General features: G+C 46.2%; 1 protein-coding gene across 1 annotated transcript in view; it reads right to left on the bottom strand.

The window, feature by feature from the left end:
• The window catches only part of SLC22A31 (solute carrier family 22 member 31), a 220,486-nt gene that overhangs the window by 3,033 nt on the left and 198,806 nt on the right, over positions 1-18,647 (bottom strand). The window contains exons 5-8 of the mRNA XM_085640018.1: positions 15,901-16,046; positions 12,656-12,764; positions 11,155-11,369; positions 981-1,092 (exon numbers count right to left, since the gene is read on the bottom strand). Of these exons, the coding sequence (XP_085496144.1) occupies positions 981-1,092; positions 11,155-11,369; positions 12,656-12,764; positions 15,901-16,046 (582 nt within the window). The remainder of the gene's footprint in view (positions 1-980; positions 1,093-11,154; positions 11,370-12,655; positions 12,765-15,900; positions 16,047-18,647) is intronic.

Genomic DNA, 18,647 nt, shown 5'->3' with positions numbered 1-18,647 from the left:
GACAAACTGGACTATATCAGGACTCCTCTCAGCTCCAGATGTGGAGCCCAATGATAAAGAGTGACACGCTAGATGGGTGAGGATTCATGTTTCCATGGGAACAATAATCCTCAATTCAATTTGAGGTAGTGCGTCAAGCCCCACAGAAGTGGACTGATTTTTTTGTGTCTTTCAGGAACAGCCTTGTTTCTCTGTAGCAGAAAGAAAAGAGTCAGGCAGAGGCTAGGTCCACAGAATGACATGAGACATTTGGAGCCAGACCCGACCCACTGCAGTTATGAGAGCAAAACATTTGATTCAGGCCAGAACCTATTTATTAATGACACCAGGCAGACACCAATGAAGCAATGAGAGAATTATATGACCCAAACTCAGACTCCTGCAGCAAGAACAAAGGAATCAGACCAAGTCTGGATCCTCTGCAGTAACCTGGGCAGATCCCCTGTGGACGGAGTAAATGATAAAAGCAAGACCAGATCCTCTGCAGAAAATAAAGAGAATGACTGAACGTTAACAGATCCCAAATGAGAGAAAGAGTGAACTTGAGATTGAGAGGTCAGCGATGTGGAAAGTGAGACTGCGGGTGCGTTTGAGGCCAGTGATGTGGGGGGTGAGAGTACTGGAGTGTTTGAAGCTACTCATGAGGGAAGGGAGACTCTATGGAGCAAGTGGGGCCAGTAGCATATGGACTGACACTCTGCTACCAGGGTGAGAGGCCAGTTCACCAGGAACATAACCAAAAGTGTCTTGTGATCAGTGGGGTGAGCACAGGTGAGATGAATGTGGAGAGTGACGTAGGAATTGCCAACTATGCACCCAAGTGACAGAGGTGAGGAAGGTGGCAAGGAATTAGTGGAAAAGTGTGATGGACTGAAGGTGACAAATCCCACATTATACTGAGGCGGCTCCTCATCCCCCTCCTATTCACTGGTAAGAGAGCGGTCGCCAGCTACACAGCTAGTGGTAGAACATGAACTCACCTCACAACCGTGGGAAGGATTTCACTGGCAAAGAAGATGCTCAGCATAACTAGGCCATGTGATGCCAAGGAGCCCAGGATGGAGATCGCAAGCGTGAGTCCCTTGTATAAATCTGAAAACACAAATCCGCAATAGAGGGGTTTACAACCAATACAATGAAAGACTAAGGCTGAGAAAAAGCCTTAGTGATGAACAGTGACATTAAAGCGCCAGTAATGTGTACTAATTTGATATGGGTAATAGGGAACACTGGGCATGTGCTAATTTTGCAGCCACCATAACGCACCAAATCACTACCAACAACTCAAAATTGCATAAAGACAGCAACACAGCAGTGGCACAAAATCAATCATGTCCCAGTGACGGGAACACCAAGGTTGGGTAGAGCCAGACGTGGGTTCTGTGCTCACTGTGCCATAGGATTCAAACAGCATCTTTCTGAAGAGGCCCAAATGGGCTGAAAGTGGTCGGAGGTTGATTGTATTCATTAGGTCTCGCCTGGCCATCTCGTAAGCGATCGCTCAGCGAGACTTATGTAGGGGCTTCCGAAAATGCTCCCAAAGGCTTCCCAGGCGGATCGGGTGGCGGTTACGCGCACAACCACGCGCATTCCATTTGCCACCAGCTACTTTCTGCGCGTGCGCCGCCTCACACATTCAGAGAGATTTAGTAAGGGGCACACGACCTTAGGAATGCGGTTTATGGCCAGTGCATGTGAGGCATTCAAGCGCGAAGCTGGCAGCTGGCATCTGGCATCCGACTTGAAAGCAGCAGCCTGCTTTCGCCAGAACTTTCGTTATAACTCACACCCCATATGCTTGTTCCCTCCCACCCTTCTTTTGATCTCCGCTTTTCTTGTTGTTTACAAACCACGCCACACACTGCTGCACGCCGCACACTGCTGCACGCCGCACACCACACACTGCTGCATTACACACTGCTGCATTACACACTGATGCACGCCGCACACTGCTGCAAGCCTCACACTGCTGCAAGCCTCACACTGCTGCAAGCCTCACACTGCTGCACGCCTCACACTGCTGCACGCCACACACTGCTGCACGCCACACACTGCTGCACGCCTCACACTGCTGCACGCCGCACACTGCTGCACGCCGCACACTGCTGCACGCCACACACTGCTGCACGCCACACACTGCTGCACGCCACACACTGCTACACGAAACACTGCTGCACGCCACACACTGCTGCACGGCACACACTGCTGCACGCCACACACTGCTGCACACTGCTGCATTACTCACTGCTGCATGCTGCACGACACTGCTGCATGCAGCACACTATTGCACGCCACACACTGCTGCACGCCACACACTGCTGCACGCCACACACTGCTGCATGCTGCACAATGCTACACGAAACACTGCTGCACGCCACACACTGCTGCACGCCACACACTGCTGCACACTGCTGCATTACTCACTGCTGCATGCTGCACGACACTGCTGCACGCAGCACACTGCTGCACGCTGCACACTGCTGCACGCCGCACACTGCTGCACGCCACTGCACGCCACACACTGCTGCACGCCACACACTGCTGCACGCCGCACACTGCTGCACGCCGCACACCACCGCACGCCACACACTGCTGCGCATACTGTTGCATTACACACTGCTGCATTACACACTGCTGCACGCCTCACACTGCTACACGAAATACTGCTGCACGCCTCACACTGCTGCACGCCACACACTGCTGCACGCCACACACTGCTGCACGCCGCACACTGCTGCACGCCGCACACTGCTGCACGCCGCACACTGCTGCATGCCGCTGCACGCCACACACTCCTGCACGCCGCACACTGCTGCACGCCGCACACTGCTGCACGCCTCACACTGCTGCACGCCGCACACTGCTGCACGCCGCACACTGCTGCATACCGCTGCACGCCACACACTGCTGCACGCCGCACACTCCTGCACGCCGCACACTCCTGCACGCCGCACACTCCTGCACGCCGCACAGTCCTGCACGCCGCACACTGCTGCACGCCGCACACTGCTGCACGCCGCACACTGCTACACGAAACACTGCTGCACGCCACACACTGCTGCACGGCACACACTGCTGCACGCCACACACTGCTGCATGCCGCACACTGCTGCACGCCGCACACTGCTGCATGCCGCACACTGCTGCACGCCGCACACTGCTGCACGCCGCACACTGCTGCACGCCGCACACTGCTGCACGCCGCTGCATGCCTCACACTGCTACACGAAACATTGCTGCACGCCGCACACTGCTGCACGCCGCACACTGCTGCACGCCACACACTGCTGCACGCTGACACTGCTGCACGCCGCACACTGCTGCACACTGCTGCATGCCGCACACTGCTGCATGCCGCACATTGCTGCATGCCGCACATTGCTGCATGCCGCACATTGCTGCATGCCGCACATTGCTGCATGCCGCACATTGCTGCACTCCACACACTGCTTTTATGCGAGTTTATGCTACTGACATTGTAAATGACAATGCCTTTTATTTGTTTTAAAACCAAAACATAAATAAAAGGCATTGTAATTTTACAATGCCAATAGCTCAAACTCTTATAAATGCGAGACCTATTGCATTGCAAATGCTTGTTTTTACATGGGATCTGGCATGGCAGCTCAGGCTGGATTGTACCTATTCAATCAGGAGAGGGGCAGTTTTGTATATGGATCCTAAAGACAGGAAAGTTATTTGATTAATCTCAGACTCACTTACCCACACCATTCTCACTAAGTAAATAGACTAAGAGTTACTGATCAGTATGAATGTCAAGTTTAACTTCACCAAAAGAAAGTTTTGAAATTTTTAATTGCCCATAGACAAGCTACAACCTCCCTCTAAATGCTAAGATAGTGCGATTTAGATAAGTTCATGCACCCGAGGCAAATCCAATGGTGTGTTCTTTTCCTAAAGAGCTTTGTGTTAAGACTACTCACTGCCTATTGCACTAGCATGAACCTTTAGTACACAATCTGCATCAGGACTCAACGGACTGATCATGGATTTAAATTTGTTTGGAAGCATAATTGTCCTATCTACCACAACCAAACACAGTGCTCCTTCAAAGAAGCCTTTTAAATGGTTCTGCTATTACAGCACAGCCAGGAAAAAATCAAGCATAACAGGTGCACAAGCCTAAAAACAACTTAATCTGCCCCTTTTTAGAGGGAAAAGTATCATTCTTAATTGCACCAAAAATGATAATTTTCAGGTAGGATTGTTTTGGAGGTTATCATATGCCCCAAGCTAGCAACAAACAAAACCGATTTATGGCACATAAAGCTACTGCATTCTGCTTTTAGCTGTGCAATTAACAAGGTCGCTAAACTGCATTCTCTCATCGACGACTGGCACACCTAATGGTTTGGTGCCACGTCTGGATGATTTTGCAACCCTATAACACTTTAGAACCAGCAGCATACCTCAGCACGACATATCCAGCCTATTTAAAGAGAAAGCTGTTGGTCATTGGGTCAGGGGTCTTGCCATCTTTGGCTGACCATCCAGCATGGAAACACAAAGGCCCTATTACATGCAGATTATGTGATGCTCAGAAGGAAGACATCATACACTTGGTTTGCATATGCTCAGCCCTAAAGAAATTACGTGCTTTACTGCTGAAATCCAATTTCAACGAACGGGGGATACAAACTTGTTGGATGGCCATAATAAAGAGCAATGACCCTTCAGACCCCTAGATCAATTGCAAACTTCTGAAATTTCTGGCATTGCACGGTAAACTACTTAAATATTGCTAGGTCACCCTGGGAACAGCATAAACAAGGATGTTTTAGTGACACTGTGGTACTCTATCAACCAAGAACCCAGATAATTTTTTTAACCGAATGATATGTGTCTATGGCACTTTATTTCTTCAGCCGAGATTTTAACGACAAACAATTTATACTAATCGATGCAAGGAAGGAAAATGTTACTTACCAGTAGACATCTGTTTTTGGCATGTAGAGCTGTAGAGTCACATGCTGTGCATAGATCGCCATCTTGTGTTGGGTCCGGATGTTTGCAATTTGTTTTTATTCGAAGAAGTCTTTCCAGTCACGAGGCCGATAACTCCTCCTTTCGGTGATAGTGCACATGGGCATCGACTCCATTGTTAGATTGTTTGTCGTCATTAGGTGAGAATGGAGTTAATAGTATATAAAGAGATGACCATGCGTATGTATGTAATAAGTGTTGAATTAAATGATTGTAACTGCAACAGGTATAGGTACCCGGGGAGGCAGGTGGGCGCATGCAACTCTACAGCTCTACATGCCAAGAACAGATATCTACTGGTAAGTAACATTTTCCATTCGAGGCATGTGAGCTGTAGATCACATGCTGTGCATAGACTATACAGCAGTTTGCTCCCAAGTTAGCCTGTTGTCTGGCTAGCACATCTATGCAGTAGTGTTTAGTAAATGTGTGTGGAGTAGACCATGTTGCAGCTTTGCAGATATCTGCAATTGGAATGTTGCCTAAAAAGGCCATAGTAGCCCCTAATTTGCGTGTGGAATGAGCTCTAGGGGGTGTAAGTAAAGTCCTTTTTGCTTTAGCATAACAAATTTGGATACATTTCACGATCCATCTTGCAATGCCAGACTTAGAAATTGCATTGCCTTTATGCAGTGGTTTAAAAGCAACAAATAGTTGCTTGGTTTTACAAAATGTTTTTGTTCTTTCAATATAATAAAGTAATGCTATTTTTACGTCTAATGTGTGAAGAGCCCTTTCTGCCACTGAATCTGGTTGCAGAAAGAATACAGGCAACTCTACAGATTGGTTCAAGTGAAAAGCAGAAACTACCTTAGGTAGAAATTTTGGGTTGGTACGAAGAACCACTTTATCATTGTGTAGGCGGAAACATTGTTCTTCGATTGTGAATGCCTGCAGCTCACCAACTCTCCTTAGCGATGTAATGGCTACGAGAAAAGCATCTTTCCATGTGAGAAACTGCAGCTCACATTTGTGTAAAGGTTCAAATGGTGGACCCATTAGCCTGGTAAGGACAATATTTAAGTTCCACGCTGGTGCTGGTGGAATTGTTGGTGGAATCACTCTTTTTAGTCCTTCCATAAATGCTTTAATCACTGGGACACTGAAAAGTGAGAGATGCTGTCTATTCTGCAGATATGCAGCAATAGCAGCTAAATGAAACATTATAGATGTATACGCTATATTTGAGCGTTGTAAATGTAGTAACATAAGATGTTTTGTACTGAAACATCAAGTGGGTCAATGTGGTTGTTATTGCAGTATATAACAAATCTTTTCCATTTGGCTGCATAGCAAGCCCTAGTGGTAGGTCTCCTTGCTTCTTTAATGATGTTCATACAGTCTGGTGGGAGGTTAAGATAACCAAATTCTAGGACTTCAGGAGCCAAATAGCAAGATTGAGCTCATTTGGATGCCTTATGTCTCCATGGCTCTGAGTGAGGAGACTGGGTGTGAGATGCAGCTTTTGATGTGGTACTTCCGGCAGTTCTAGTAGGGTTGTGAACCATGGCTGTCGAGCCCATGTAGGAGCAACCAAGATTAGAGTCAGGGATGCTTGTCTGAGCTTCCGGACCACTAAGGGAATGAGTGGGAGAGGCGGAAAAGCGTAAGCAAACCTCCCTGACCAGTTCATCCATAGGGCATTGCCCTGTGATTGTGGATGTGGATACCTGGCGGCAAAGTTCGGGCATTTTGCGTTAAGGTGAGTTGCAAACAGATCTCTTTCCAGAAACCCCCACATTTGGAAGAACGGAAGGAGAACGTGAGGATGAAGTTCCCACTTGTGGATCTGTTGCTTTTGCCTGCTGAGTAGGTCTGCTATTTGGTTGCTTTCTCCTGGTAGATGTTCTGCCATGAAATAAATCTTTTGAGGAATGTCCCACTTCCAAATGGTCTGAGCAAGATGCGACAGTTGGAGAGAGTGTATCCCATCCTGTTTTTGTACATAGAACATTGCTGTCATGTTGTCTGTGCGAATCAAAACAGCTTTGCCCTTGAGGTGGGTCTGAAAAGCCTTGAGTGCTAGGAAAATTGCTAGCAACTCTAGGTGATTGATATGTAGGTGCTTCTGCTCCAGACTCCACAGTCCTTGAATGGTTAGAGTCTGGAGATGTGCTCCCCAACCTATTAGTGATGTGCCTGCTGTTAAGATAGTCTGTGGAATCGGGACGCTAAATGGCCGCCCTTTGGACAAGTTCTGTGGATTCCACCACTGCAGAGAGCGGTGGGTGCAGCCGTCCACCAATACTAGATCCTTCAGTTGACCTTGTGACTGATTCCACTGATGAGCTAAACACTCTTGAAGGAGACGCATATGAAGTCTTGCATGTGGTACTATTGTGATGCAGGACGCCATCATTCCTAGCAATTGCATGAAAACTCTTGCAGGAAGTGATTGGTTGGTTTGGAATTGGGAGATCAGGGTTTAAAGATTGTGTATTCTGGTTGCAGTTGGAAATGCTAGAGCTTTGTGAGTATCTACCGTAGCCCCCAAGTATGTTTGAGACATGGAGGGCTGCAGATGCGATTTTGTGAGATTGACTGTGAAGCCCAGACTGTGTAACAGTTGTACTGTAATCTGTGTGTGCTGGAGACACATTTGTTGAGAGCTGGCTTTGATGAGCCAGTTGTCCAAATACAGGAAGACATGTACGTTTTGTCCTCTGAGATGAGCTGCGACTACTGCCAGACATTTGGTGAAGACTCTGGGAGCAGTGGTGATTTCGAAATGAAGCACTTTGAACCTGGTAGTGATGGCCCGCTACCACAAACATTAGGTATTTACGATGAGCAGGATGGATTGGGATATGAAAGTATGCATCCTTTAAGTCCAGAGCGGACATAAAGTCAGCTTGTTGCAGTAATGGAAGCACTTGTTAACATATGGAAGTGGTTGGAATAAATGTAGAAACTCAAGTCTCTGAGGTCCAAAATGGGTCTGAGTGATCCGTCCTTTTTGGGAATTCGAGAATAAAGGCAATAGATGCCTGTGTCCTGATATTTTAATGGGACTGACTCTATTGCTCCTTTTTCTAGAAGAGATCGAACATCTTTGTTCAATAGGTGAAGGTGTTCTGGAGACATTTTGTGTGTTCTTGGTGGAATGTTTGGAGGGTTGTTGGTAAGCTCCAGGCAGTAACCAGATTGGATAATTTGTAATACCCATTTGTCTGAGGTGATGTTATTCCAGACTGGGAGTGGAATGATCTGGCGTTATCGTCAAAAAGTCACTGTTTGGTATTTGCGGGGGAAGTACGTGTTGAGTTGCCTCTACCTCTTCCCTTTCCATTGTTTCCTCTAAATCCACCTCTGAAAACCTCTTAATGAGGGCGATTGACTGTTGCCCTTGGAAGAGGGATTTTCTGATGCCATACTTTTGGAGCCTGCCCTATAATAGGAGCGACGAAAGGAACCCCTACCTGAAGATGTTTGCAAGGCCCCCATAGACTTAGCGAATTCAGAATCTTTTTTCATCTTTCCCAGCGAGGTGTCAACTGATGGACCAAAGAGGTGTTCCCTATCGAATGGTTGGTTAAGAATAGAGGCTTGCACCTCAGGCTTAAAACCTGAAACTCTCAATCAAGCATGTCTGCGCAGAATTACACTGGTGTTTACTGCTCTGGCTGCTGTGTCTGCTATGTCTAAGGCGCATCTAATTGAAGTATTAGTAATGAGCTTGCCTTCTTGAATAAGATCATTATCCTTAGATTTGTGCTCATCAGATAAAAATTGCATGAGCTTCTCTAGCTCGTCATAGTGAGCTCTATAGTAACGAGCTAATAAGACTTGAGTATTAGCAATGCGCCATTGATGGCTGCTTGCGATGCCACTCTTTTGCCTGAGGCATCAATTAACTTGGACTCTTTATCAGGAGGAGGGGCTTCACCTGTGGTCTGTGAGTTAGCTCTCTTGCATGCATTGGAAACTACAAGAGAGTCTAATGGCAACTGACCTCTGATGTAAACAGGGTCAGTAGGTGCAGGTTTATACTTTTTGTCCACTCTAGGTGTGATTATTCTTGCCCTTATAGGGTCTTTAAAAATGTCTTCTGCATGCTTAAGCATTCCCTTGAGTGGTCCTTTGAGTGGTATTAAGGGTTTCAAATAAAAAATCATCTTCTAAGTTTTCTTTATATAACTCCACTCCGTGATAATGAGCAGCTCTATTAAGAAGCTCAATATATCCTATGTTGTCATCCGGTGGTGAGGGTTTAGACGGACATAAATCCGGGTCATTATCAGTATTAACATTAGTATCATATTGTTCCAATGGTTCAGGGTCCCTTATCCAACCCTGATTATCCTCCCCATCCCCTTCATCCTGTGTGTCAGGTGATTGTGGTGAGTTTGCAGGTGAAATAAGCAAATTTGGGTCAATCGGTGGAGGAGATGGATTGTAGGGTGGGGAAGAGTTAGTGCCCACATTTTTCCTCTTCAAAAGGTATGTGGTAATCTTCCAGAAGGCTCAAATTCCTCTTTTCAGGTAATTTGTCAATGATATGTCCAGTAGCTGGATTTATTTCCAGTTCTTTTGGTTTGGATCCGAAGATGGAACGTCGGACCGAAGTTCTTTAGAAAGTCTTTTCTTTACTTGCCGTTTTAGGCATCAAAAGTTGTGGCTGAGATGTTTTCGGCTCCGAAGATTTCGTTTTGGATAAAGATGGAACAAGTACCATGACATGTTTCGAATTTGGCACCAAAGCTTTCAGTTCGGTGCTGGTATGGGGCTGACTCGAGCCCAAGCCCGAAGGCTTTCCTTTATGTTTCTGGGCCGGACCAGATGGTGGGGTGCTCTAAACTTTTTGTCGGTACCGACCTCGGCCCGAGGGCAGAGGAGGGACCAGAGCCTTTTTGTGGAGTAAGTGGCAGGGAAAGGCAGTCTCTGATACGTTGACCTGGTGTGATTTGGTCTTCGACATTGGAGTCGGCTTCATACACAGCGATGTGTTCGTCCTCCACTTCGGCATCGGCTTCCAGCGCTTTGGATTCCTCTTGAGCGGCATCTTCTCCGAAAAGATCCACCATGGAGCCGCTTTGCTGATGCATTTCGTGACATCGAGTCCGAGGGTCACGGAGCATCTTCTTCAACCGAAAAGATCGGCACGTGCCGCAGTCCTTCTCGTCGTGTTCCGGAGACAGATTTTGCACACTTCGTGCAAGTCGGTGCACGGAAACTTAGAGCGACACCCAGAACATAACTTAAATGGAGTCCGTTCCATCAACTGCTATGGAGCCCGACGCGGGTAGGCCCAACGGTCCTCCACGAGTCTTTCCGATCGAAGGTCTTTGACTTGAAACGATACAAGGAGAATGGGAAACGCATTCGAGAAACAATACCGTCGAGAGTAGTGGATTGCGCACCAAGGGGAACCAGAGAAACGGTGTTGAACCGGAGCGCAACAATTCACGCCCGAACCCGATGGCGGAAAAAAGTCTAACAAGTTGATGCCCATGCGCACTATCACCGAAAGGAGGAGTCACCGGCCTCCTGACTGTAAAGAATTCTTCGAAGAAAAACGAACTGCAAATATCTGGACCCAACACAAGATGGCGATCTATGCACAGCATGTGATCTACATTTCACATGCCTCAAACACATTTATTTTTGTAGTTTACAGTATTAGATCACCTGGGTCTGTCGCAGTGTTGAATATTAACAGGTATTTTATGAAAAATGTTGACAATGGTACCTTTTAAGGCAACTAACCACTTACCAGCCCAATTTGATATGTTTATGTTATGTTAGGTAATATTGTGATGGTTTTTATTTACTTAAAACAATAAACAATTCTGACTGAATGATTCATATGCGCCAAGTAGTATAATAGCACTCATACTGAACTTTATAGGCTTGATTCCTTTGGACGTTATCAAACCTCCTCAAGTACTCTACTTTGTCAGATAAATACATACACTTTCTAATGATTATTCCGTGAATTTGGAGAACGTTGAGAACTCTCTCTAATAACACATTATGCTGGTAAACTGTCTTCGCAAAGATGAGGATATCCTCTTGATTTGCCATCACATCAAAAAGAATGTACATTAGTTCTTGAAAGACAGCACTGCTCAGGGAAGTGACAGACATATCATATGCAACAGAAGATGAGAAGTTGTGCTAATACCGTTCACGTAAGGGCTTCATACTCACACTGCGTTAGTGCCAAAAGCAGCAGAGAGGAGATCCCGGTGAGGATGGCACACAGCAGAAGGATCCCCCGGCGGCCGAAGCGGTCAACAGTTACACACAGGAAGATGCAAGCCAAGGCCTCGGACCCGGCTAGCAGGAAGTACATGAAGTACAGGGGAGGTCCATAGCCCATCAGGTTCCGTGAGAAGCACTGCCGGATGCCACTACCAATCAATCTGCAGACAGAAGCGGAAGGCCGAGAAGTGAAAACAGCTGAAAGAGTCATAACATGAGTGAAGAAGACTAACTGAGCCAAAGAATAAAGTGGGAGAATCAACCAAAGTAGAGGTGAAAGAATAAGCCAACCATATGTAGAGTAAAGGAATGACAATGAAGTGAACCAGGTTAGGGAGTATTTAAACTAAGGAGGGGTGAGTTAAGCAGAGTGACAGAGCCAGGCTGAAGGGTCTAGCTTAAATCTGAAGAGTGGAAACTCCAGCCATGAAGGATCTCAACTGAAGGAGGATGGAAGCAAAACCCGGGTAAATGAAGGCGGCAAAAAGTAGAAAATAAAGGAAAGGTAGTGCAGGTGAGAAGGAAGGATGTGTTAAGAGGGTTGTTACATGCATTGCTTCATTGCAACCTCCAATATTTCAGCACACCTTAAAATTTTCTCTAGCATATACTACTGTCTCATTCAATTTTTACAAAGCTCCACAAGCTTTTTGAGAAGCTCAGTATCGAACTTCAACGAGAGGCCTCCTTCTGTTTACCTATCCTTCTTTGTAAAGGCCACAGCTCTAATTATCTCCAGGAGTCCCAATCCTCTTTCTCCAATCTGCCTACACAGCTTCCTCCGACCTATCATACCTTGTTTCCAGGTTCTCACATTCAAGTTCCAATGTCTGCAATTCTTCTCTAGTCACTTTAACTACCTTTATGTCAGGCTGTATCTGCTCTTCAAAAGATCGTCTGCCTTCCTCCTGGTCCCCTGCACATCATTCTCCAGACTCACCATTCATCTTTCACCATTTTTGCCAACCTTTCCTTGCCCCTCACTCCACCTTTTAAATCCGACCTTCCTGCATGCCCCAGGTTGATATGTTTCCCCTGCCATCCTATCTGCCTTTGCCCAGATTTGTAAAAGCTTTTCTCTGCCTTGAACTGGCCTAGTCACCCTTCTGCCAGGTCACACCCTCAACCCCCTTAACTGCAGCCATTTAGGCAGCTTTTAAGGTCTGTGGTTTGGCTTGAAATGTATACATAAAGCACAAGTCCAAGCTCCATTTCTACACTGGTACTCAGTGTACCCCTCGAAAGGCTCATTATGTGTTTTCCAGTTTGAAAACAAAGCTGGTTGTAGCCCAGCTGGCACCACCATGTGCATAAAACAGACAAGCAACCTGATTAGATGATGGACATAGTAGGACAAAGATACGCAGCAGAGGGAAATAGGAGGAAGTGGAGGAGACAATAGGCAACACCTCACAGAATTCCCAGTGTGAGTATGGCTCCTGCTTACGCTGTGAACCCCAAGATGAGAGTATTTTTGCTGATCACCCGTGAACGAAAGATCTCATAGATGGTGTAGTAGTGGGGAAGTGGATCATCCTCGGCCAATGCATCGATCTCTGTGGGTGAAGAGCAGTAGCAGTGAGTAACAACATGACAATAATACAACTTGTTGTGCCCCCAGCAGATAACCTTCCTTATTCCATTGCTCTAATAGTGATGGCACAACTGTGGCACTAACACTCTCCTCTCTAAACTATTTAGGGCTATCATCAAGCATTTTTATCATGAGATTCCTCCCTATCTAGTCCTCAGAGAAAGTAATTAATGTGGTGACTTGCTATATATGTTGAACTACGGGGGACAGACGTGTACCTGAGGTACCATAATCATAATTGACTTCACAAATGACAATATCACCAAAATGTTTACCTTTGCACATCTATCAGAAAGCAATAAGAGCCAACTGCCTGCTGGCTCAAATACATCAACCCTGTGTACAATCTCTGCAGCAATATATTGTGGTTGAGGATAACAAAAGCTGCTGATGGGACTGGAAGTATCAACAGAGCTTTGATCCATGATCTTAAGAACAGTCATCTGAACATCCAGCTGGGCCATTTCCATGCTTCTAATTGTCCTACACTGGGATTGCCACTTCCCTAATCTATGTTGATGCTCTAAATAGGTTTCAGTTCTAAGGCTATGGCCTTCTCCAAGGCTTTCAAGCAGGCAGGGGATGCTGGAAATCTCTTTGAATGTTTTTTTGTTTCAGATTAGGGATGCTAACAGACACATTTTTTCAAATCACTGAAATGGGATTCACTTTTTAATGATTCGTTCACAAACTGGGAAGCCAGCGGCCTTTTAGAGTTGCAAAGTTTGATGACCACAAAGGAGCAAGGGGGGCTCTTATAGGTCACAGGGCATAAAAAGTTTACTCTGTCGTTAACTTCACCAGGAGTCGCTTCCAAGGCAGAAAAATTCCAAGAAAGAAAACGTGGGCTATTATTGTGTTTGGGCAGACTGGAACACCGAGCTTTCCAGTACCCAGTGCTGGTACTGTTGGTGATAATGTGTCTAGTACTAAGAAGCTTCTCCATGGAATCATCGTGAATCACCTGGCACCATTCCTCTTTGGGGGGGGGAGAGGGGACACAGTGCAGTTTGCAACTGAGATTTAGAGATTTAACATGTTCATGTCCAAAGTTACCTGGCCTCTCGATTTGATCAGTAATAGAATTCTTCTTTACCTTGAGTGTACTTTCTAAATGTGTCCTTACTTTCTTCTTAATATGAAGTTTCAGCTCTCTGGATTTTTTACCAAGCCTGTGGAGCCCGTTCAACGTTAGCTTTTGCAGTTCTCAGGTCTTCAGAGAACCAGGTAATCGTATTATTTGTGTTTTTGTAGACCTTGTTTCTCTGAGGCATAAAGATTGAGGGAAGAGATTTCAGGCCCAATATGGGGGCCCATCATATGAGCTATCTAGTCTTTAGTAGATGATTGGGTTTACAAAGGGCTGACTTTTTTTTTTTTTTTAGCCCTTTATGCTTTTCCCGGGGTCAGATTCTCATCACTTCTGTAGTGCTCGGTTTTCCAAAGTTTGGCTCCGATTGGTAGCAAGATGCATCACCCCATCTGCATCCCATTCTACTTTGTGCACCCGAGAATGGAGGATATACACAAATGGGCATGTTATTCCCTTCTGTGATGCTCACAAACAATGCAGCTGTACTTGGACTATAACTCCCAGTTGGATGTAAACAGAAGTTTGTGATCAATTCGGTATTATAGCAGTGATTAAAATTGGGGCCTACCTTTTCATAAGCCGGTGATATGTTGGTCGAAACCGGATGAATGGGCAATATTAACTGATGGCTCATTGTTACTCCACTGCCCTTGCCATTAACTCTGTCCATCCTGACTACCCCCTGACTCTATGGGATAGCCAAAAGCAGGAAAGTCATCAAGCCAAGGTTCTGGAATGAGTATCAAGCTCATGAATCAATAGATCATCAATGGCAGCGCAGTGTGCATTTACTAAACGTGCAATTACTAATGCACTACTCACTTTAGATGATGGTGTGAACTGTAGGCGGCTGATTGATATAGTGCTTGATGCATCAATAAGTGGGTCTGTGTTGGGGTTACAGGCCTTATGCCCACTGATAGCACACATCTGCCCGTCACAATCGATATCTGCCTCCTGGTTCAGGGAGTCTTATGTTAAGCTAAATAATGTGCTTTTTTGCTAATCTTCTATCAAAGAGAACACCATAATAATTCACTGCTCTTTGGGTTTCTGCTCAACCCTGGTCTTTGTCCTACTGTTTGTTTGGTCATACATGTCTCATTCAAAACCACCAATAAAGTCCTCCCTCTAACCAATGACATGTCCTCGCCCAAGAGATAGACTGGTGCATCACTTTCATCCAAGATTAACCTACTAATATATGGAGATCTTAGATCTCAAACTAGAACCTCCGGATTATTATGTTTTAAGTCATCTATATGCACCTGTAGCACCTCTGGCATATTTGAAGGTTCCTCGTTAGTCCTATTCATGACCTTAATGCCAGATTTATTCCTCTAATCAGTAGCCAAGGCTCCCTTTGCCTCACTCTTGTCTAGCCCAGCTCCAGGTGTGGAGTAGGTATTTATCTGGGCTGAGGAGAGACTCTCTCTCACTCTTCTGTTCAGTCTTGCTTGATATTCTTTGCTATCACTTGCACTACCCTGGGGTGGCGAATGTGAAGGCGCTAATGGAGCGAGGACAGCACTCGCCTGGGTGACTACTCAATGTTAGGGGGCCCTAACTATGTGTTCCATGATTTTCAAAGTGAACCATCACTTCATACCTTTTCTTTTCTATAAGTAGGTTAAATCCTTAAAGCGCCAACTAGAGCAGAATGCCAAGCCCTCCCATCGCTCAAACTGGTCCAAGAAGGCGCATGCATAGGTGCACACCAAAGCGGCTTGTTTAGGGGGGTCTATCGCCAAACGAGTTGTGATGCGTTGCCTCATGTGCCACCATCAACTCTTGGGAGTCCTAGTTTCCGACTTGAGATACAGCCCCAACACAGCGGTAGAACAATCTAAGAAGCCCCCATACAAAAGGTGACCCAAGCGATCTGGACATTTTCCATGGTGAGAACCACAGCTTTTCAATTATGAAGAACACATTAGCCATTTTTGTTCAAAACAGCAATTCATAATACTGCATTACTGAAGATAGTCAACATCCCACATTTTACCTGCAAACAGGTTGTCATGGTTGTATAATTCATCATCCACGTTAATACCGTTGGCCTCGGCGAAAATGCGCAGCGCCTTCTTGCACCGGTCGAGCTGACGCGTGGCCAGAAGCCAGCGAGGTGATTCCGGAAACAGAGATTGACAGCTGGTGGCAGAGGGAGAGATGGCAACAAGCGTTAGGAACAGCAAGAAAGGAGAATTCAGAAAGCATATGACTAGTGTGGCACGGATCACAGAAGATGCAACAACTGAGTATACAATACACAAGGGATTCATAAGTTGGGCAGAAATTTCACAAGACAGGGCTTCAACAAACACAAGATGGCTGGCACTCTTGATCGGTGATGTACACAAGTAACTAATCGTTCCCTTGTTCAGGATACATTCGCAGTTTGTCATCAACTAACCGTCAGATAGTCTCTTTCAAATGTCCACCAAACACTCGCGTACACCCCAAAAACACACATCTCCCATAATTTCCAAAGGACTGTAACATTGCCCCAGCAGGCACCTACATAACCCACGCACAATCTCATAAAGCCACCAATGGGTATGAAACAGCCCCAGCAGAGAAACCGATGGACCTAAGAGTCCCTCCCATCCCCTTCAGAGACATTATCCAAAATATACCTTCATTTAGCCCCTCATAAAACCACTGACAGCCCTCGTTTAGACCCAGCCCACCTGCAAAACACAACAAACAAACCCTACTGTCGCACAGAAGAAAAACTCTCACTAAGCACACAACGGACACTCACACAGCTATCTCACAAAGAGATGAAAGACCTGAAATTTCTCCCAAAGGACCTCTACATATCCACTAAATATAATTAAATACAATCTAACACACCATCACACAGCCCAGACAGAAGAGAGTCAGACCTTTACATAAACTAAATTTGATCCTCACAAAAAATACAGCACATCCGAAGCTCCGAAGGACCCTATCAGCACCATCATAGTCCACCAGATAGCCCAAACCGGCTATCACATAGACCCCAAACAGAGGCTCACACAAACAAGGCAGGAACATACAAAAACCAGCATATTTTCAGGTGAGACCCCAAAATGCCCTCATATAGACAACATTCCTAATGTCGAAACTAACATAGGCTCATGGGGACTCCAAGTTACATCCAGGCAGGCACTTAAATGGCCACCATAATACAGCAACTAGCATTCCCCTACAAAGACCCCCACAGAACCACACAAAAAGGGTGCAATCCATCCTACCTGGCACACCACTATCACATTTGGCACTTCACTGGAAGCACCACTGGCACATTGCGGCACCAGTAACATCACTGGTACCATCAGCAAGCCTGGTTGCTCACCAGTTCTCAGGGCATCATACCTGGCACTGACTGGGTGCATCATCATGTGTCACGCATCACTAGAAGCACTGTCACACGTGGGATAACACTAGGACCAGTGTCATACATGGCATGCCACTGGGTACATCATCATACAGGAACAATATCAGCTTCTCACATCACTGGTACCAACATCACCACTGCAGTGGCGACTCCTTTGCTAAGGCTGCCCAAAACAGTCATGCGCGCTTCCCTGTTCCCCATGCAGGCTGCATTACAGCCTGCATGGAGAACATGCCCACCCCTCCAGCCCCTGGCTGAGTGCTGTGTCATGGCGCTCATTCCACACACAACTCTGCATTGCTGCGTTGTGATTGGCTCAGGGGAGGGAGCCTGGATGCCTGCGTCCTGTCCCTGGAGTCGGACGCAGCAGAGCAGGAGCAGAGGCGTGGGATCCGGCGGCAAGGCAAGTGTTATTTTTTTACATTGCAGTCCGCGCCCCTCACACCCGTGAGCCGTGTTGGCCGTCACTGCACCACAGTGAGAACAATACTAGAAGTAGTATTACTTCAGACGTTCACTGAGCATCACACAAGGAACATCAATGGGGTTACCATTATACCTGGCACTTGACTAGAGCCAAGATCACACCAGCAGCACGTCACTTGTCCCATCTTATGGCCACTGTCAATTTCCCAGGGTCCAGCAAACATACATCACACCTGAACCATCACGGAGTCCAGCACAGCACCCAGCTCATTCACATGCAGAGCCAGCTGGCTTAAAACTACCTTATATTACGATGCACACATTTGTAGTTTATCAGTGAGTTAAGTCCTCATGATCCAGGAGGACCCGACCAAAGTCTTGGAGGGTGACAATAGAAATCTGAATACCAAACGATTTGGTGTGTGTTTCTATGACTGATGGTAGTTTAAGTTTGCACCTCTTTCATGGATGGTTGAGGAGTGTGCTAATTTGACGAGCTCCTCACCCTTCTTAGTAGATTAGGTATATACAATAAAGGTCCTGATGAAATGCCATTTGACCGCTTCTCGACATCTCCAGGCATGAAACATGTTGACTGATAATTAAGATTCAAGTACACTTACTTGAACCTACATGCGAACAACACTCTTCGGACTTAAGAGACTTGGACCATGATATTCCACAGTCTCTTCTAAATTTTTAACATCAACATTGACCAGATACCCTATTAAATACATAGACTTATATGGTCGTAAGTTGATTTTAAGCCACAACCCTTTCTTTTCCAATTTGTCCCAATCTTCTCACTCACTGACTGGACACACACTCACTGCCCCTCAGTCTCTTTATTGATGACTAAAAGATCTCTGGTAAAGTGCCCCCTTGAGTGGCCTGTCGGGCATTGCAGTGACAGCCCGACGTGGAGCAAAGCCCGATGATGAAGC

Source organism: Triturus cristatus, chromosome 12, assembly GCF_964204655.1.
Source record: "Triturus cristatus chromosome 12, aTriCri1.1, whole genome shotgun sequence".
Lineage (NCBI taxonomy): Eukaryota > Metazoa > Chordata > Amphibia > Caudata > Salamandridae > Triturus > Triturus cristatus.
This window is presented reverse-complemented; position numbering and strand designations above follow the sequence as displayed.